The sequence below is a fragment of the Lygodium microphyllum genome, chromosome 28 (assembly GCF_053477565.2).
Source record: "Lygodium microphyllum isolate KBCC chromosome 28, Lygodium_microphyllum_v1.1.10, whole genome shotgun sequence".
Classification (NCBI taxonomy): domain Eukaryota; kingdom Viridiplantae; phylum Streptophyta; class Polypodiopsida; order Schizaeales; family Lygodiaceae; genus Lygodium; species Lygodium microphyllum.
Genome location: NC_141162.1, coordinates 56,724,509 through 56,747,474, shown reverse-complemented (window position 1 = coordinate 56,747,474; position 22,966 = coordinate 56,724,509). Strand labels below are relative to the sequence as shown.

Genomic DNA, 22,966 nt, shown 5'->3' with positions numbered 1-22,966 from the left:
CAATAAACTAGAGTTACCTATACTTTTCATGTAAAAAATAAAACATACCTCTTTTGGTTGTAGAATCCTCATGGCACGATTATATTGCTCTTTCGTGATGAGTCCCTCCTCATAAAAATGCTACCAAGTGGGCGCCCGGTGTCGAAGGGTTTTCGAAAGCAAAGTCGCAACCACAGAGGTTCTTGAGAAATTTCAAGACAAAAGATCAATCGAAGCAAATAATCAAGACAAATATGATGCTAAGTAACATTTGTATTACTGCCAAGTTATCTCTGAGCATAGAGAAACATCATAACAAACCACATGTGATCTATGCAATTGACCCATGCCATGTATACAAGCTCTTATTAGAGTCCAAGATTATGAGAAGCAAGATTTCAAATGCAGGGTGGAACAGATTTGTCATCTATATGTGATTGCAACAGTTGACAAATCTGTTCCACCCTCTCATGAGCAGTATGAAAACTGAGAATAGCTCTTCAAATCATGACTATTTCCCTCAATACACCAATTGATTGTTGCACTTCATTTGATGGTTTGTAGATGTCACTCACTATTGTATCATTGCGAAATTTGATGCCTTCTGAGACAAGACTTGCACAGACTGCTGCTAATTGAGCAGGACTGAGGTCAAACAATGTTAGAAAAAGCTAGAGCTAACCATAACTCATTAACTCTCCAGAAAGCACTACAACACAATGCCGCCATACACGCGTCCATTACACGCGAAAAGTTACGGGCGCGTGTATGGTCGTTTATACTTACAGCAATATCGGGCGCGTGTATACATGCATGTAACAGCGCGTGTATATGCGCCAAGTTACGAGCGCGTGTATGGTCGTGTATAGTTACAGCAGTATCAGGCGCGTGTATAATTGCATGTGAGGGCGCGTGTATTTGCACGTTAAGTCTGTCATAATACACGCTCTGTTACACGCGACACAGAGCCTAACTACAGAAATCCATTTCTTTTCAAAACAGAAAACCATTAAGTTTTAAAAATGTCATTGTGCATTGCAGTGTTTACAAACCATTACAAAATCCCACTACATGCACTTACAACAACGTAATATATTGAAAAATATATCTTCATATGGTTATTGAAAGACAAAGTATACAATAGAAATGTCATGAATTTGGAACAATACAGTGATGGATTGGTTAGGGTTCGATCTCATCTTCAATAAGATCCATCCTTGCCAAACGATCAACATCAATATCCATTTGATCAATTTGTAAGGCTACGATTAAATTTATTCTACTATCGCTATTTTGCCCATTGATAATGGTACCGATGCCTTGATCATTCTCATCATCATCACCATCATCCTCAATGGAAGGGTCATCCTCATGATCATGAGAAATGGCACGCTCATCCTCATTATCATGATCATCTACATTGGCATGTTCGACATCATCTTCTTTGCGGCTTGCCACATCCTCCATATGCTCCATATCAGTGAATGTATTATACATTACTTTGGAACGTGGTGCAATAGGGATGACATACCACCATTTACTGTCATGCACCATTGGCAGATAGATAACCTACTCAAATACACATAATTCATTAATTAATTAGCATATCAAAAGTCAAGGGGTGCGCGAGCTTAGATATATATGTACATGAAACACATTTGTAAAAAAATGCATACCTGCTCACATTGTTGTGGCAATACGAGCCTATCTTTCTTTGTTTGCCAAAACTTTGTAGAGTCAATAGTTACATAGCCACTTGCATGGCGTTTTATCGTTGCGTTAGGCCCTTTTTCCACCACGTTCATTTGCCATTTGACATCCAAAACATACACAAAGAAGCGGCGAAAGTCAAGTCTGTATATGTCTTGGATTGTGCCACAATAATCATCCATTTTTCCATTGGCTCCCTCAAAGCTACTAATGACACCGCAATCTTGTGTATTCCTCTTTTCATCTATTCTTTGTGTTCGAAAATGCTTGCCTTCACACCATATAGCATTGAACATAGTGCACTAGACCAAAATATAAGCAATATCTATGTAAGCAATTAATGTGAATAAATATGAAAAGCCAATCACTTACAAAGAATGCAAATTTACATTTGTTCTATGTACCTTTAACATGCATCCTCGTGCATACTCCCATTCTTCCGCCGTGATATGCAGCCCCTCATCTCTCTCTGCTCTCTCCATTTCCTCATGCAACCAATCAACATGAATATCATTCGGAAGTGTTGCTAGATGCTTAGGGTACGCCTTACGAGAGCCATGTTGCCTCCGAAAGAGAGCTCTGTCTGCTTGCCTTTTTGTCTTTGCATCCTCGTATCTTGTAACCCATCTGCTCATCACATCACTATTAAGGATGCAAGTGAAATTAAGATCATCAATCAATGTTCTCTCAATTACTTTGCTCTGTCCTTTTCCTTGAGGCACAATAGACGTCATCCTCAAGTCCTCTTCATTGCTCCATAGTCGCGGCAAAGAGCTATCCACCTGATCAAGAAATTCTGATATATATACAAGAGACTCTTGTATCAACCAACCCTCAGCCATGCTTCCTTCGGGCCTTGCACTTTGCCTCACAAAGTCTTTTAAGGTCTTCATGAAGCGCTCTAGGAAGAACATCCAACGGGCATGCACAGTGCCACATAAAGCAATTCATCCACTAAATGCACAATGAGATGTAGTTGACTTGTGAGAATGGTTCGCGGAAAAGTCTCCTCTACCATACAAACCACCTCCACTGCCATAACACGCGCATCATCCAATGTGGCTGGATCAATTGCTTTGGAACTAACATATCTGAAAAATAAATGCACAGTACGTTATACCTCATGCACATTCATTTTGCAAGGTATAATGAAGGGTGATCTTACATGGGATTTACATACCTCACAAGCTCGCCCATCTTATAAATACATCTTTTCAAACTCCTGTCTGCACAATGGTCGATGCTAGTAGGTAGTATGAACTGCGCACATAAGAGCACATGTATATTTGGGTTAGGGCATTACAAAATTTAATTTCAACCTACAATAATTGGAAAACACTTACTTGGAGCATCTTGTGCCAATCGTGGGACTTCAACCCATGTAGTTGCTCAACCCCTCTTTTCTTAGTGGTTGTAAACGCTCCCTTCAACGATCTCATGCATCCAGTGGGAGTACGCAAAGTGGTGATGGCTTGCTTTACCTGCTTCTCCTCCTTCTTTGATATAATCCAGGGAGCAGGCGGAAGACGAACGTGCCCACCCTCCTCTCGTGGCCAAGCTTGACGCATACGTCCTGCGACCTGCAAGTCCTCCCGTACGCTAACATTGTCTCTTTTACCAATAACATGTTCCCAAATACTAGATTCCACATTCTTGAAGATGTGCATGGGATCAAGAAGATGGTTGATCTTGAGATGGGTCCAATATGGTAGCCGGAAAAAAATGGAGTACCTACACAAGGGATTGCAGACTGTCATCTTTATTCCAACTTTAGAGACTACACAAAACAAGATTGAAAACAATGGAGATGTACCTGTTCATGCCATCTGGAGGAAGAACATTTGAAGACTCCCAAATACGCTTCCAATCTTTTGCACGAAGTGTCTGTGGATGAATGTTCCTCTTACTAGGAGCATATTTAGGGTAATCTGATGGGAGAAATCGATGATGATTATCGAATATGGTCTTACACAAACCATCAGCATACTCATGTACCAATGAAGGGCCACATATAGGACATGCATGTTTACCCGATGTCCTCAAACCTGTTAAAATAAAAAAAAAGTTAGAATAATAAAGTCAATAGTTATAATTGATATAGCTAGTAGTATTAGAGTCGGGAGGTAGTTAGAATTCTTACCAGAACAATCGCTGTATCCTGGAAAGTCATGCATTGTCCACATCAACACTGCTTTTAAGTCGAAGTGTCGAGAGGAGGGAGGCCTACTAATGTCCACTACCGCAACACCTCTCCATAGTTCCTCCAACTCATCAATCAACGGTTCAAGATAAACATCCATATGCTTGACTTTATGTTTCCCTGGAATCAGAAGGGATAACATAAGATGTCCCTTCTTGATCGCCATTGATGGTGGAAGGTTGTAATTCACCAACACAACCGGCCACACGCTGTATGCGGTGCTCTTGAAACCAAACGGATTCACTCCATCCATACCTAGGCCAAGTCTCAAGTTTCTGGGCTCTGATTTAAAGCTGGGCCACTCATCTTGAATATGCTTCCAAGCAGGAGTGTCTGCAGGAATTCTCCACATGCCATCATCCGATCGATGCGAGGAATGCCATGACATGAGCTCTGCTATGGATTTGCACTTGAACATGTGTTTGATGCGAGGAATTATAGGAAAGTGTCGCAAGACTTTACGAGGTACATCAAAACTCTTCACATCTGTTCTATACCTTGCTTCACCACAAGTGGGACACTGTCGAGCCTCCTTATGTGTCCCACGAAAGAGAATGCAATCATTGACGCATGCATATATGCGATCATAATCCAATCCTCCAAGAGATGTCACATAGCGCGTCGCTTTGTCTCTTGAGGTGGGTAGTCTATTCCCCTTTGGAAGCATGTTTGATAATAGCCTGCATCCAATATCATCAATTAGCCCATAACCCTAAACCCTATACTGTAAACCAAAAACCACTAACTCAAATTTGCAAGTTACAATGCTTACTTCAATAATGCGTCAAGACTTGCATTGCTCCATCCATAAACTGTTTGTATATTGAGCAGTTCAAGTGAAGCACGTAAAATAGAGAATGTGCACCCTTCAAAAACCGGTGTCGATGAAGCGTTGTAGAGATGCTCTTGTTCCATATCATTGTCGTCCACACCTTTGCGATCATCCCTAAAAAGATTCCGCACCATGTCATCAAACACTTCCTCTTCCACAACTTCGTGGGGTGCAGGGCTATTGTCATCCCTTTCCCACTCATCTCCGACAACAGATCCCGAAGCTCCAGCATCATCTCGTCGACGCTTTGCATGCTCTCGCCGTGCGTATGGCACCATGTTAGGGTGTGGTACTGCATCCTGCTTCAATCACAGTATATATATTACAACGCGCTCCATTAATTTGCACACCATGAGTTATTTTAATACTTTCAATTCACATCTTCTCACCTCTAAACCTGTTTGAATCCATTCTCCATACATCGAGATGTGATTCAATGTAATTCGACGCGCTCGTACAATGCACCCTTGACATCGATTACACGTACACTTGATCCTTTGTGCCAGCCACACGTCGCGATCACGATGACGCATTGTCTCATCCTCACCAGAACTGCTTGAAGAGGATGATGACATGCTATGTCCAAAATAACCAATACAGAAGTAGGATCAGTTTTTAGTGAAATCATACACATCCTATGCACAAAACAATGGATACACAAGAACAATCAGTTTTTAAAAAAAGTATAAACAGTCTCTGTGTCGCATGTACAGGCACTGTGTGAAATCGCGTGTATGGACCCGTGTACAATTTATTCTGCTGCGCTTTTACACTCGCTTTTACACGCGTGCTTTTTGCGTTTAACTACCGCACGCGTCGCTTTCTTTCTTTCAAAAGCCCTCTTTCAAAACACTTCTTCTTCTTCTTTCTTTGTCGCTACAGTACCTCTGCCTCCAGCTCTTCCAAACCCCCGAACCTGCCTCTTCCAACCAGCCTTCTCCCTCTTGGACTACCCAAAAGAAGCAAAGGGTGCAGACAACACAGAAAGGGAGAGAGAAGCAAGAATCAACGAACTCACTTTTCAAAGACTTTTCAAAGAGGTTGGTTGTCGTTTGTTTGTTTTGGCAAATCTGTCGCTTTCTTTCTTTCCACCCGTGCTATGTGTACTTGAAAGCGACAGAGGATAGAATTCACACACATTGTATATGTGCTTAACTATTTATTTCTTGACAAACGACATCCGTCAAGATAGAGGAAAGAGAGAAGAAGGAACCCTTGTGTATGTGTTTAGTCATTTCTCCCTTGATGGACAATGTCCGTCAAGATAGAGGAAAGAGTTTTTGTTTTTCATGAATTTCGTCACTAATTCGAAATGAACTTCTTCTTTTGGCTTATGATCTTCTACTAATTCGATGTTTGGTATTGTAAGAGATATGTTTATTTTCTAGAATGGTAGATATATGTTGTAGGTTATATATTGTAGGAGATATATTGAGGAGATATATTGTAGGAGATATGTTTATTTTTTATATGCATGTTTTGCTTGGTTCATTGAGGCGGAATTTCGACGCTTTGCAGATTCTTCATGGATCCAGGCTCTTCCTCCGATCCGTGGGCATACGCCACTTGGATGATGGAGATGATAAACCATTTTGGGCGCCATCCTAATCTAGTGGAGCTGACAGAGTATATGTATGCCCATCCTCCTCCTAGATTCCCAGGTCACACCGCGCCCCCAAGTACACAAGCCTCTCCACTACCGTCTACGCCTGCGAGTCCGGCGAGACGTACCCCTGCGTATACACGCTCACCGAGGAGACACACCCCTGCACGGACACACTCACGCACACCCTCCTCTGTACCGTCACGTGAGGGCTCACGGCCACCATCATGTGCTCCCTCACAGCCACAGTCACGTACACAGTCACGTGCAGCCACCCCTAGTCATGGCTACTCCCGCAGTACAGATGAGAGCCGACGCCGCAGTAAAGAGAGCGGGAGTGGAGGATGCGGCGGGTGCTTTGGTGGGGGGGGTAGTAGGGCACGCGGTGAGAGAGGGCATGGAGGGAGGCATGTACGAGGAGACAGTGAGGAGTCGGAGGAGGCGAGAGAGGTGGAGGGAGAGATTTTCTATGATGTTACGGATAGGGGCAGGGTAGTCATGGATGCGAGAGGGAAAGAGGTGATGGAGTATATGCGGGGGGTAGTTTCAAACATGTATAGAAACTGTTTTGTAAAATTTAAAGATCAGGATAGCCGGTTAGTTAGGGAGGTCCTAGATAGTGTACATAGTCGGTACCCCAATCCCCCACGAGCGACATTCTCGGATGTATGGGGAAGGATGCGAATAAGGGAGATCTTAAGTAATAAAAGATCTCACCTTAAGAAACTCGCGTACGATGATGGGGTGAATGTAGCTGCGGGTGGCTATCCTTGTGAGAAACCTGCCACTGCCCACAAACGCGAGTGGAAGGAGGCAAAGAAGCGCGCAGAGGGAGGCGTGAAGAGCAGGCAGCATGTGGAGGCACGACGGATCCAGATGGAGACCATTGGATCGTCGCATTTCGGATCTGGTGGCGTCGAGTCGTGGGAGGCAGAGTTCGTAAGTAACTTGCCTCTTTATTTGATTGTTTGCCAAATTCATTGATTCTATGATTATTTTGATCTTACAAACTATCTTGATTATGTTACAGCGACGGGTTATGGGGAGGAGGCCCACAGCCCACGAGACTGGGTATGCTCGCCGCAATAGCAGACGTGACACGTGGGCCATCTTCAGAAACGAGGGACGTATTACGGATGCGCAGTTTGACGCGGCCATGAGACCATACGGTCGACAGGTACTTGAAAACTCTAAATGAATGATTTCGGTTTATTTAATTGCATATATATGTATACTTACATATGGTATATTTCTTGAATAGGCACAAGCTGCTGATGCTCCTGCCCCTGATGATCCAGCCGCCACTGCTGATGTTCGTGCCACTACTCCTGGTGGAGGCGAGCACCACTCATCGGAATATACCGATGCGAGCTCCTCTGATCATGGAGAGAGCACAGGGTCCTCATCATCCTCTGATTAGCTTTCAGAATACTGTAGGATGTGGTTGTACAAAAAAAATTTGTAACTGAAGCCATGGGCTATTTTGACATATGGACTCCCTTGTACACAAATGTGTCATGTATTGACAATGTATTGAATCGTGAGTCTTGAGTCGTGTATTAAGTTTTAGATAGTAATATTGAATCGTGTATTCATAGAGAGTGAGTCTTGATTCGTGTCTTGAAATCTAAATCGCTCTTTTTTTATGGTGCAATGCACCAAAAAAAAATCCAGAGAGTGCCTTTGGGTGGCTGGATGCTGGAACAGCATCCAGGCACCCAAAAGCACTCTCTGGATTTTTTTTTCCCTCTGTAATCGCGTGTATAAGCGCGTGTCATCTGTCAAAATCGCGTATATTTGCGCGGATAGTCTGTTAGATTCGCGTGTAAATTTGCAGCAAAACTGCGCAGAACGCGTGTATGGGGTCGTGTATTCGCGCGACTGACTGTCACTGTACACGCGCTTTTACACGCATGTCTCCGGCCGCGATGATACACGCGCTATTACACGGGCCCGACACTTTTTTTCCCAAGTCATTTTGTGCGGCTAGGAGCGCGGGTATGAGCCCGATCCCTTGTAGTGAAGCAGCTGTAATTTATCAGAAGCAACGTTCTCATCTTCCTCCTCATCCAGTCAGTATGTTTCCAAGAGCTTCAATGCCTTCTCATAAATGTCAGAATTGTCATGGGTCTGTAAAGTCTCAATCTTTTCAACGCCTTCTACTTTATCAATATACTGAGCATACAAATCGATGCCACCTATATTACCAAGGTCCTTCTCGGCTTCCCCAACCCTCAATATGTTTTCTAATCCTTCCAAACACACCGTCACAATTCGAGGATCCGAACAGGTCAATAGATCACACAATGGCTTGATGCAACCTTGGCTTATAAGGTACTTTATCTGTTCGTGTGTACCACCCGATGTAGCATTTGATATAGCCCAAGCTGCCTCTTTTTTAATCTCAAATTCTGCTGTACCAAGCAATGATACAAGAGAAGGGATGATGTTTGCATCAATAACGGCCTGAATTTTCTCTTTGTTCCCAGCAGTTATATTTGATATGGTCCGACATGCTTCCTTTTTTATGCTTCTTTTGTGGTTGTAAGTGAGCAAATTTAGAAGGCAGGGAAGTACATTGTGGTTGAGAAGATACTGTGTCTGTGCATCATCCCCTGTGACAATATTGCCCACTGTTCGTAACGCAGGGATGAGGACCAATGGAGATGGATGCAGAAGCAATGCAACAAGCCTCGGGCAAACACCAGCTTCTATAACTGCCTGAATTTTATCATTTGTGCCATCAGAGAGGTCTCTCCAGAGGTATTATTCAAGCCAGAACTTTTAAGGTCAAATTCGATATGACGAACATCTCTGTCATCTGCATTTTCTATAAGTCGTTTATTGCATATCATACGAGCCAGAAAGGGTTTTTGTGGACCAATAATCGAAGGATCTTCTCGTTCTGCAGTATCAATCGGTCCATACGTTCCAGGCATACTGTCTTCTCCGTGATATCCCTTGGTCGTATCAGCTTGTAGTCAAGCAGCACCATGAAAGGCCTCCAAAACAAAAGGATCATCGCATCGACTTCATGGGTCAACTTGATTGAGCTCTTCTGCTGTATGGCTGCAGGATGTCCTCTTGCAGTTGATTTTGCACTTCTCTCCTTTCTCTAATCACAGATCAATGATGTCGATGCTAGTTGTTGCCACATGTACTAATAACAATTCTCTCTATGCCATAGAAGTAAGGATTCGCTATAGCAGTTTCAAAGGGCATGATCATCATGATAGTCGAGCACAGCCTCCCTCTTACTCCATCGAACTTCCATCGAATTCGTTGACGGCAAACCCTCCATCGTTTCCCGTCTATCTTCGGCTTCTCTTTCGTCATCTAGAGCTCGCTAATGCTTCCAGTCCTCTTCTCGTTCCTGCCATCCTCTCCTTCGTTGTCATCGCTTCAGCTTTGTCTTTGTCACCTCCATGTCTGTCTTCTGCCTTGCTCTAGCTTCACCGTCTCCTTTGTCCGCGACTGACTATTGTGTTCAATCCCCTCTCGTATTGCAGTAGCTTTGTTGCTCCTCAGTCCGCCATCTCAGTCCGATGTCTTCCTATCATCACTTTCCATTCGCTCCCTCCATCAAGCATTGACCCCCCCACCCTGTTCTTCCTGTCCTGAACTCTAAGAGATTGACATGATGCTATCGATATACGTGCACAATCAAGCCACGATAGATCCCCAAGGATACTACGAAGGCAACACATGGATATGGGTGCCAAAGAAGGGAGATCCTAGGAGCATAGCCCAACCACGACCATCGCTTGCCACCCCATCTCCAGGAAGCCCCACCCTTGCTAATGCAGTGAACACCCAGGAATCCCAAGCTGCAAAGCCTACAGAACCCGTGATGATTTCAGTAAAAAAAACCCCAACCAATCTATCAACCAATGTAGGAGCTTGATACCTCGGAATCATCTAAGTTTAAAGAGCTTGGCACTCGCTGTGTAAGAGGAAAACAATGCACCATCTATGCCACTAGAGCCACCCTCAATATCCCAAAGCAGCACTGGACACACAGATCAGACTACGTAGTTACCCTTAGAGACACAATTGTCTAATCAGCTATCCCTCGAACCATCACTGTTTGGCTCAATTCCACCTCAACCACTAGCATGTCTATGCATGTTTGTGTGTGTGTGTGTGTGTGTGTGAATTCAAGTGATATTAAGAGTGTGTTTTAAAATCTATTGCTTCTAGTTACAAAGCTTTTTTAATCTCATGCATGTGTGCATGTGTTTATAGAAATCCTATTGGTACACATAAATAAAATCTTAGATATAACATCCATGAAACTACAAAATCTTTGAGATTTTCCAAAAAATATTTGTTTAAATATATGTGCACACACATATGTGGATTGAGATATGCAAAATAAATGGTACATGTAATTCTCTTACCTGGTGACCCTCATTTCACCCTCTTAAAGCTTAGCACATATTTTATAAACTCAAAACATACATCTAAAATGAATTCTAAGTTGTTGACAAAGACAATATTCATGGATGCAACTTAAAACAAATCCAACTTTCAGAATTTGATAACCTTAAAGCACATATGATTTGCACACACGTACTCACGCGTGCACACACACACATCTTTGTAGGAGCATAATGCACTCATTAGAATAACATTCAAGTCATCATTCTATACCTATGCTTGATATCTCTACAATGCATGGGTTTGATAGGGGCTCCATTTCTTGCAAGTTTGAATCTTTGTGTGGGGAGCATTTTTAAGAGTACATAAGCAGGTATATTTTTAATAACAATTAAAGCATGATTTTGATATTCTATTTTTTTTTTAAAGATCACTCAAAAAATAATTTTATGAAAACATATAGAATATGGAGGCATATAGATTGATATATGCAAAATTAATGGTATGGTTCATTTTCCTTGCTCCCTTCCTTTGACTGTCTCCTCACCTCTCAAATCTCAAAATGTGTTTTATATTCAAGTGTTGCACATACGATGAGTTGGGAGTTGCCAATATGATCATACATGTGATAATTTAACATAATAAAGAATTAGGACTAGAACATGACTTTTACCACCAAGTTCTAATTACATTTTCCCAATTGATAATATATGTGAATTATTATTTGCGCTACCTTCATTCTATATAGATAACTAGGTGGGTGACTGTCAACAGCCTTATCCATGCAAGAATAGGTGGGGGAACATGTACTTTTCATCATAAATCCCCTTAGCCTCATAGTTATATACACATATTATAGATATGTATGGTACACATTGATAGTTTTAAAATAAGACAACGTGGTGTAGGATAGAGAAGCTAGCCACACGTAATCACATGATACACACATACGTGTGTTTGTGCATCTGTGCTATGTATGTATATGACCAACAACATAAAAAATATCAATCAGTTTCCTAGATTAAATCTTCAAATGGTTCTTCTCTCTATAACCCTTCTAATTTAGAAATTAATGTTGTACTCCATGTCAACTTGGATGAGAGTTAGAAAGCTACAATGATATGAATCCCTACTATCCAACGAGAAAATGCAGTTTTGGATAAAAGTTCTTGTGTGGTAGAAAACTTATGAAATAAATATTTATTTTATATTTAATCACTATTTAATGGGTATTGTGGGCTACCATTTACTGGACACAATTTCATAGGGATAAGATCCACACACATCTAATGATGGTCTCATAGATCCTTTGCAAGACCAGAGTGTTTACCTGGTAGGGTGAATTGTGTTAATTATGCTTGAGGGTCAGTTCACCTTGAGCTTCATACATAAACATATAGTTTTCTATATGCTTTACAACCTCAAATGAATGGCAGGATTTATGTGATCTCTAAGCTAGAAGGGAAGCAGTGTCAAGCATCTTCATGAAAATGCAAAACCCCTAGGAAAAGTGTAGATAGGTTGGATTTTTGCTAGCTTAGTCATTTGTGTGATTGTTTTCTTTATTGTTTTGTATTTGGATTTTCCATGTTTATTGGCTTAGGATTTGTTTTAGTCATTTTTCTTGGATTTTTTGAGTGTGGAAACTTGATGACCTTGGTCGAGTTTGGTATATTTTTGGACAAGTTGGAATTGGAGTTCCTTGATAGTTGCTAAACATTGTGGAATATGTAACTTTTCATGCTAAGATTCTTGCACATCATAGGGATTACGGGTTCACGAGTACTTCACATTGTCACATGGAATTCACATGGGGATTTGTGAAAGTCACTCACTGCAGGGACGCTTAGAAAGATGGGAGCAAAAGATGATGAAGAGTGCTTAACTCAAGGCAAATTCATAGAGAAGAAGAAGTTTAGATGCAAGAAGAATTCTCAAAGTAAGTTCATGAGCTAAGGATAAATTTTGTTTGAATAAGAAGATGAAGCCAACATAGATTTATGTTCCCTTCAAGGCACAAATTGTCGAAAAGACGCGCTCCTCCAATCATAAAGCTTGGACCTCCATATACGTCAACAAATTCATGCAAATCTTCTTTGGTGCTCTATGGAACAAGAACCAAAACAAGGTGCTTTCACATATGTTGATACATAAATGATCAAATTTGCAGCATTAAGAATACCCATCTTCTCTTGCATTACTTTAGTATCTTCTTCTTCCATGCAATATTTACACCAAGGTTGACAATACCACTGGTAGAAAGGAGCTTCTTAAACCCTCCATAAAACATCATGAGAGGTCTAAGAAGCCAAGCTAAAGGCTTGTCAGCTAAAGATAAACCTTTGTTTGTTAGGAGCAGTGCCCTCCTTGTTGCCCACCAAGAAAGATGCAATATTAGCCAAGGTTACTATAGTCGAGAATGATAATGGGTCTGAAGTTTCATGCTATTGCCACCAATAACAATAGCGTAGTCATAGACTCCTAGAAAAGATAAACTTCAATCATTGAACTCCCTTATAAGCTTCCTTACAATTGATATTGTTGTTGTCAACTACAAAAATCCTTGCATTAATCTTGCAAAAGCTAACCTCCATTCTAGGTTATTCCACAATCATATTCAAGGCAACACCATGAGGTGACAACTACCTCCAAATCTCCTACTTCATCATCAAATCCTTCCCTTAAGCACTTTGGTGCCTCATGATCACGGAATGAAGGTGAATCAGTGACCCTCTAGAGTATCAAGGAAGAGGAACATGCACATCAAGATCAGCCAAGTGTTGGAACTACAAGTGATGACGAAAGGAAACACTCTCTTCCTCCTATCCTCTTTGTATTACGCTTCCTGCTTCAACAGGCATTCACTCTGGTGCCATAAGCATGAGAGTAAAGCCCTCAATTATTGCCATCTTGTCAGTCCTGTCATCAGAAGCAGCTTTATTCTTGTTGCTCTCTTGATCAGTGACAATTGACTCCCCCTAGACCTGTGAGATCACCTCCTTGAGCTTATCTTCCTCCCTTTATCACGCAATCAACTTCTGTTGCACACATATGGTGAATCAACTCTGGGTCTTTCTCGACTTCCTTCACATCAACTTCCTCCTTCTATTCATGTAGCCATCATACACTCCATGAATGATGAGAGAGAACAAAATGTGAACATGATATCCCCCATAATTCAGCATAGAGGAGAACATATCATGTCCTCCCCTCCCGGTGGAAGCCATGTTGGTTCTTCTTAGTTATCATCCTCTCCTCCTTTTTCACTCTCTTCTACAATCGCATATCTCCTCCACACATGGTCCAAAAAGCTTGTAGATTTTCTTATTAAAGCTAAGGATTTATTTACGAAAAGCTATTCTCTCCTATCGTTATCATGTCCCTTTAATCTTCCATTCATACTAGACTTGTAAAGTGAGGGATAAAAAGAATTCCAAAACCTGTGATTATCATCTTTTTGTGAACCTCCTCTACCTGCATTCAAGCTTTTCCTAGAGTCATTGGCATTTCCTTTCGTCAAAACATCATTTCCCATGAATTGCCATGACAAGAGAAGAGTGTTTAAGACTCTTTATGAAGGGAGCATCTTGTAGCGGTATGCAATGTTCCTCCCATTTTGGAGCATTATGGCAGAAACATTTGTTGCATTTGAGCGTGATGATATTCTACAAGTTATAGCATCATTGTCAGTGTTAACCGCCGGGAGACTACCACATAGAAATTCTAGCTTCAATTGATGTTAAACTTGACCACACGATGTAGTGGTGCCTCATTAGACTTTGTTGATACATTCAACTGTTGACTGAAAGAAGCATCCAAGTTCATGCTCTGCTCTTGCTTTGAAAGTGGTACAACATCCATCACAATATAAATCACTTTTAATCTTAACTCATAAAACAAAAGGGAAACCATTTAACAAAAAAATGCAAGCCAATGTCCAAGTCTGTTGTGGGGTTCTGCAAGATTCAAATGTTTCTCCCATTTCTTTCCTTCACTCCCATGCTAGCAAGAACCGTATTCAAAGAAGCTTCACTGTCATCACTTCCCACCTTAATTCATGCATTCTACCCTAACAAGAAAATATTCTTTGAAATAGAACTTCATGTTAGATCCATGCGATGCAATCAATCAAACAATGTCCACACAAAAATTATGAATGCATTGAAAAGAATGTGCCTAGCCTAATTACATGTGCTCATGCGTCATGCAAAATGAAAACACAAAAGACACACACAACAGAAAACAAATTCCTAATGATGCCAATTAATGTTTTCAAATTCTTAGAAAAAAACTATGCCCTCAGGTTTGCAGTGGTGGACGTGTAGTGGCATGACATCTAGACAAATTGAGGATTCTCGTCTTGCGGTTCAATTACCAGAAGGCACCGGTGGGCCCCCATTTTTACTGGAGATCACAAGCACGAAGAAAGAAAACACTCAAAGAACTCAAAACGATTTGATTCACAAAAGTTGTTTACCCAAATTCCAATTTGTCTGGCTACTCAATGCTAGGAACAAATTCTAAATGCAATTCAGAGTTGTAGTCACACTCCATGATGTGCACTCCAACTCTTTGACTACAGTGCACATATCTTAGTAGTCCACTGTAGTCACACGATTATCATGCTTCAACTTGAAGCATTTTTTATTGCAACAACTCTTGAAGCATTCAAATCTATTTTATTCCCTGATAACTACCATGACAATGTTTGGATTTCCATGTTTCTGAAGTTTCTTGTCCCAGAGGTTGCAAAAAAAAAACTACTAGCTAGTTGATGCCTTCATGATTCAATGAATGCATGATGCTTATGGGGCAGGAGGATGCATGAGCCTCTTGTTGTTTCAAATGAACATCACACACATGGCAGAGTTGCAAAACTGTTATTACACCACATCCTGCATAGACCATCTATCTGCTTGCCTTCTGATCAACCAATTAAACTAGTTTGACTGGACCCATTCAGTTCTCTAGGCATGAGGCTGGATACAAACCAACAAAGGCACCTATCATCAGTGCTAAATTCGCAGCTTCTCCTTTAAGTGTTAATGGTGTTCGTGCTTTTGGTCTCAGTGAACAGACAATAACTATTACATGTCCATCGCCACATCAATCTTTGGTTTCCCATTTGATGTATTCTCGAGCCCTCTGCTTCCATTGTAATCTTCCACCCTCTCGAGCTCATGTCAGCTTCTTCTTCTTTTTCTCTGATCTTCAGACTTTGGCTTTTAGCTTTGTCTTCTCACTAACGTAGAGGATGTCTTCTTGTTTGCTAAAAAGAAAATTTCTTTTTCTTTGTTTTGATTGTGTGTAGGCTTCTCGGTGAGATTTCTTTTCAAAGTCTGCTATCCTTTCCCTTCTTCAATTCCAATAATATCAGTCATGCATTGGCTATCGACCACAGAATGCTGATTGAAACTCCTTTCATTCATCTGCCGATGATGTAGCACTATGATCATAACCTGCAGGACTTCAACTACTTGGACTTTGGTCATAGCCATAGCTTGGACTATATCAACAATGAGGAAGAGGGTTATGAGTATGTGCTCAACCTCCAGTTCCTAGAAATAAGTAGACGACTCCAATACTTCAACTTCAACATCATCGAATTACATAATTCAACGTGACGATAACACAAACTCGAGGAGTTTTCCAAATTAATTCTTGATAGCTAAGCTCCACTCAGGGCACCATAATTTCATGCTCGACGACCACCCTTCCAATGTTGTCCTCTACGTGAGGGAGAAAATAGAAAGAAAGGTACCCTTCCTTTTTAGTGCTGATCTTCCTTTTTAAAAAAAATCCTCCTCGTCCTACCCAAAACCTTGTCGAGCATTTTTAAAACAAGATAGAGGTGGCACATCTAAAAGTAAGATAACTTTGACCTCTCGAAGAACCCTGCTTCAATGGAAGCGCCCATGGCAATAGCTTCATCCACCTTTTAACATTTTTGTTTGGATCTTTACTAGATATATTGGCTACAAAATCACAAACCCTAGGCATTTGGGTCACTTCCCCAACCAAGAGTACTTCATCTAGCTCACTAGGTTTCAACCCTCCTTTTGCTAGACAATCATTGCATAGTTTGCGAGTTCTTTCAATCAGGTCCATCACCAGGGCCTCAAGCTTGGATCATGTTAGGGTGAGGTTGAAATGCTTCGGACTAGTTGCGTGAGCCATAAGAAAGGGAAATTGTATGTCTGTTTTCATGGAAGTAGAGAGCTCAACTTTACCTTTTTCAGTAGCCTCACACAACCTTTGAAGAGCAAGGTTATCTTTTGTGATGACCATGCCTTCTTGCTTGTTGAACTCTTGAACAAAATGCTTAATCAGTGCATTGTTGAAATATTCACCACCAAGGAAAATGCCACCATTGTTGGCTTTCACCTCAAACACACATTCCAGCATCTCCAAAATAGAGACATCAAAAGTGCCACAAGCTTTCAAGCTGCAAACAAATGTGGTAACACGCATAGTAAGACCTCTCAAGGTCCATTTCATGCGGAAGACAATTCAATGCTTCCTCTTTAAGCCCATGTTCAACATATCATGCAATCAGTGCATTCCATGCAATTCCATCTAGATCTACATAGACCTCTCTTCCAATCCTCTCTTTCATTAGTTCCAAATGAAGTTGCTAGCCTGTGAGCTTCATTTCTTTTAAACACATCAATGTTTCTTCACAAAATCCATGTTCAGCATATGCTGTGGTGAATGCATTCCACGAACTTTCAATTTTCATAGGAATCCTATCAAACACTTGCCGTGCTTCTGCAAGAAATTGGCATTTACCACACATGTCCACAATTGTGTTGGCCACAAAAAGTTCTATTTCCAAACCAGGTTTCTTTGTTTTAACATGTAAAAGATAACATGTCTCTAAATATTTTGTAACACCAACAACTTTTAAGAACAAACGTGAAAAGTGACAAAATCAGGATACTCCAAAGTGGCTTCACAGTAGTGGATGCACATCATCAAGACAATGTAGCAGTTGTCGATACACTACACTCAGGGTTCATCTCCTGATTTTTCCAAATATTTCCATGCCATGGTTTGGATTTATGAACGTTTTTGCACCATCATTGAGCACTAGCACAACATGAGGTGGCCCACTATAGCTATATACAGTAAATGTTAGCTGCACATGCACTTGAGAGAGCACCTTTCATTGAGCACTCATTGTTTCTTGCACGCACGAGAGTTAGGATATTCATCGCTAGATTAGGAGATTTGGTTAAGTGGTAAGGTGGTTGGGTGAGTTTGAGGGTCATGAAGGACGCCAGCAGTTGCGATATGGGTGGTTTTCTTGATCGACATCCTATGGACCATCATTTCTTGAGCGATTGTGAGAATTTGGTTGAGTGGAGTGGAGTACAATATTTTCTTGCTGAGTGTTGAGAGGTGAGGATAAGGATCTTAAATAATCAAGGAATTGTGTTTGGATTTTGCATGACACAGGAGCACATGTTAATAGGCTAGGCACAATTTCTTCAGTGCATACATTATTTTATGTGAAGCATAGCTTGATTGATTGCATATCATGGATCCATCATTGTATATTTCTCAAATCATGAATGGATGGGCATGAAGTTCTATTTTGTAGCATATTCTTGATAGGGCACATTGCATTTCAACATTTGTCAAAATTATCAACTGAAAGCACAAGTCATGGATTTCAAAGACAAGTAGCATGAAAATTCTTCTTGTCACGAGATTTTGTAGCATGTTTGCCCTATCGGTGGATCATGTTAGCTTGCACTTCAAGCTTTAAAGTTAGAAGTTGGAAGTTGGTGAAGGTTGTATTGGTCTAAGGGGATGCAAGAGACTATACTATCATTGGAACACAAATTTAGAAAATAAAACAAAGTAATATACAGAAAAAATGCATTCAGGAGATGGCATGTGGAGGTTGTGAAGAGGAAATTAAAGAAGACATATGGATCTTGGTTTCAATGCATGAAGAGTTTGATGCATCGGTCTCCAAGAAAAATGGCTTGGTAGGATCTAGGTGGAGTAGGATTGGGGCAGTGGTGGTAAAAGTAGTCTTTAGGGTCTACAAGGCCGTCTCGGCTTTTGGGGTCCATGAGAACTTGTTTCCTCTGAGTTTGGTGTATGACTATCTTTGAGTAATCCTTGATAAATATAATGTAGAAGTTGGTAAAGTCAAGAAAGCATTGGACATCACAGACACGTGGGTGTCTGCTAGTCAAGAATAGTCTCGATCTTCTTGGGGTCCATAAAGATTCCTCTCTAGGAGACATGGTATTCAAAGAAGTCCACTTATGTCTGATGGAAGAAACACTTCTCAAGTTTTGCATATAGTCCTTTTTCTTTGAGCTTTTTCAAAACTAATTTTGCATGGTGCTCATGCTCCTTTGGATCTTTTGAGAATATCAAGATATCATCCAAGTATATTACTATAAAATGATATGGATACTCTTGGAAGATATCATTTATCATATGTTGGAACACTACAAGAACATTGTGAGACCTAATGGCATAACAACATACTCCAAGTGACCATACGTTGTGTGGAAGGTTGTCTTCCATTCGTCCCCTTCTATGATCCGTGCAAGATTGTAAGCCCCTCATAGATGAATCTTTGTGAAGTTCTAGGATTTTCCAAGGCGTTCCAAAAGCTCTAGTATCAAAACAAAAAATGGTATCGATCCTTGACTATTATCTTGTTGAGTTGTCGATAAACCACAAACATTCAAAGCGACTCGTCTTTCTTCTTCATGAATAGAATTGGGGCTCTACCACGAGACTTTGAGTGCTTAATGAACCCCTTGGCTAAGCTCTCGTAGATGTTCTTGTGTGGTTCATCAGGAAATAGCCTATAGATGGATCCAGAAGGTAGTTGAGTCCCCCTCATGGAGTTCAAAAGAACAATCATATGGTCGGTGTTCGAGCAAGAGATCTACATTCTTTTTTTCAAAGACATCTTGAAATTCTTGATAATGGCTTGGTAGCTTCACTTATCCTTACTAGATTCTTGAGCTAGTATATAATATATCATGTAGGTCGGTTCCTGCCTTACTATGTGCATAAAGGCTTTGGCTCCTAGATATACTGACTTTCCCTGATTTTCATTACGTGTAATCTTTTGCTTAACCCAATCAATTTTTGGGTTGTGTTTCTTTAGCCAAGGCATCCCAAGGATGATTGGATTTGTGGGACTAGATATGATATTAAAGCATACACGAGATTTATGATCACCAAGAGTTACCATGAGTAGTCAGGTTTCCTTGGTAATATCTCGAGATGCTATAGGTCTTCCATCCATGACTTTAGCTGGTGCATGATTAGTCTTTTGGAGTACTAGAATCTGGTATCTATTCACTAAGCCATCACCAATGAAACATGCATAAGCCTAGAAGTCGAGAAAGCTTTGAGGAAAATGGTCTATCTTGGCAAGATCATCTAGATTGTGACAAGGAAAGTTTCCATGGATGTGGTTGGGATCAAGAGACCCTTTCTTATATCAAGGTTTGGTTGTATGGTCTCATTCACACCTCGACATCCTCATTTTCCTTCACGAGGATGGTTGCAACAACTCTTGAGGTTCTTTCCTTCTTATTTAGGAAATTTAGGCAATGTATCTAGGGTTTCACAATATAGGCGTAGATGATTCGCTCTTCATCTTTGGTTTTCTTATGGGGTCAAGGGCTAGAATCTAGTATTATCTATTTCCATTGGTTCAATCTTGATTTCTTCTCTGATTGGGACTGGGTTCTATTGGCAAGGGATTAATACTTCTTGATTTTCTTGCTTCCTCTCGAACAGTCTATTATCACATTGGACGGCTTCTTGGATGGCTTCCATGATGATATAATCATTGAGTGTTCTTGCCTCAGGCATAGTGAGCATGAGGTCCTTGATGTTATCTCAAATACCCCATCTAATTTGGCTGATGAAATACTCATCATGCCAAGTGAGGTCATAGATTAATTGCATAAATTAATATGCATAAGTAGAGGCGGGCAGTTACCTTGTCATAGTTTATGATGTTTCGTTTATACTACTCAACTGGTGTTTGCATCTCCAAATGTGGAAGTAAGCTTGCAAGAAATGCCCATAGTTATGAAGTACTAGCATATTCTTTTCCAAGATTGAGGTGCACCATGATAAAGTTTGAGCACAAAGAAAAATCCCAATTAATCCCACCTTGGAAGTATCATCTGGATACCTATCCAATTGCATGCAGATACATAGCTTTACTTGTTGTATGAATCTCCTGAACTTTGAATGACTACCATTGAACTTCTCTAACATGCTAATCTTGGTTTCTCTTGTTGGGGGTTGATAAACATGCATAATCATTTGATCACTTATTTTGCTATTTTGTAAGTGTCAAATCTGGTATTGCATCTCTTGAAGTGCAGGGCCTAGATGTATAAGATGTTCTATTTGAAGTTGTGCTTATTGTTCATTCAAGCCTTTAATTTGTTATTGGAGGTTTTGAAGGGAGGTCACCATTCTTTCAAGGGTCACCCACATGGTGCTCAATAGGGCTAGAAAGTAGTCTTGCCAAACTATTACGGGAGTACTAGATTTTTCTTGAGAGACTAGACTAGATGTGAGATTTGATTTCAAGATAATCCCACATAGGGGCACAAGTACAATGATAACAAGATACAAAAAATCCCACAATCTGGGACCATAGGTATAGACAATAGGACTTGATAGGATATGAAGGATCTCGGAATCTGTGATGATAGGTATGGATACAAGATATCAGAATTACAAGATCTTCCTTGACAAAGATGAACAAGATACAAGATAGTTCATACTATGAGATTACAAGGTGACAAGAAAAAATGAGTATAATGGAAGATAAGACAAGGCTAGATACCATGACTAGATAAGAACTAGAATTGGGACTCAAAGTTACTTATTTGGAGGTCTCGACTCCTTGAGATCCCAAGACTGGCATTGGCAACACTAAGGAGCTCTATGGCTAGCCCCTCCTTGAGCCCTCCTTTTATAGGTGTTGGAGCATGGGTAAAGATCTTTTAGAAATTTTCATGATGGCATCATCAATGATGCAAACAATGATGTGTTGTATCTTCTAGAAGATTCTATGATGAGATGGAAAGGGTGGGTTTGCATGGTTGGCTTGAGGATGTCCTGTTAAGCGTGCATTCACATGGGGTGTGGATTCATAAGGCATGAGCAATAAATAATCTGTACAATTGATAATGACATGTTTGTGACATATTATCAAATATGTTTATTCACATATCAATAGCATTTTGTATGGGATCATCTATCAATTCTACATATGTCAACCTCCATATTGTACAACTCTTTTGCAACACCCTTTTATAATCTCTACTATATATAGAGGAATACCATTCATGTAGAGCATATATAGTTATAAGCATATAATTTTAATTTTCAAAATACATTTTAATGATGCAAAAATATCAACTTCATAATTTTTTAGTACTATTACACACACACACACACACACACACACACACACACACACACACACACACACACACACACACACACACACACGCACACGCACACGCACATGCACACACATGGCAAGTCATCCACATGTAAAAAAATCCAGTCATCCAATAGATGACTATGATGACCAAACCTGCATCTCCCTTTCTCACATAAATTGAGTGATTAGGATTAGAAACATAAAAGCCAATTTTGACAAGATACTCTCTGATCTTGTCAAACTATGCTCTAGGTGCTTACTTCAGTCCATAGAGCACTTTCTTTAACATACACACATACGTGGGATGCTCTACATCCTCATAACCTATTAGATGTTGCATATACATTTCTTCTTACAATTCATCCTGCAGCAAGAAGTCATTGTTTATATCCATTTGCTATAAACTCTAATCTTTGGCTACTGTCAAAGTAATCATACATCTAACACCTAGCAAGGAGGCGAGAAGGGGAATGTTGGGCCATGGTGGCCCTATACAGGGTGAGCTTAGGGCGATAGCTAGGCAACCGGCAATTGACAAGGCATTGAGGCATGGGTATGATAAGACAAGGGTGAGACAAGAGAGATGACAAGTGGATTGATAGGTAAGGCTCTATGGACACTATCATGGTGCAATGGTGAGTGCAGGCTACCACCATGGATAATAAGGGTGGTATCAGGCAAAGAGACAAAGGTGGTTGATAGCCAAGGCAATGATGGAGATCTTGCACAATACCAAAGGGGGGTAACTATTTTGGTGTTTTTTTTTGGGCCAGGCAGAATTTCCCTCCCACCCTCTGCCCC

General features: G+C 40.7%; 1 protein-coding gene and 1 pseudogene across 1 annotated transcript; both read right to left on the bottom strand.

Annotated features, from left to right (window-relative positions):
* Window positions 1–3,827: 3,827 nt before the first annotated feature.
* Window positions 3,828–8,301, bottom strand: LOC148011480 (uncharacterized; the record flags this gene model as incomplete). Its single annotated transcript, XM_087670377.1, has 2 exons — window positions 8,272–8,301; window positions 3,828–4,421 (listed from the first exon to the last, which is right to left on the bottom strand). Coding segments are annotated over exons 1-2 (624 nt in total), but the record flags the coding sequence as incomplete, so codon positions are not given.
* Window positions 8,302–8,310: 9 nt separating this feature from the next.
* LOC148011479 (importin subunit alpha-1b pseudogene) lies at window positions 8,311–17,175 on the bottom strand (annotated as a pseudogene).
* Window positions 17,176–22,966: the final 5,791 nt, after the last annotated feature.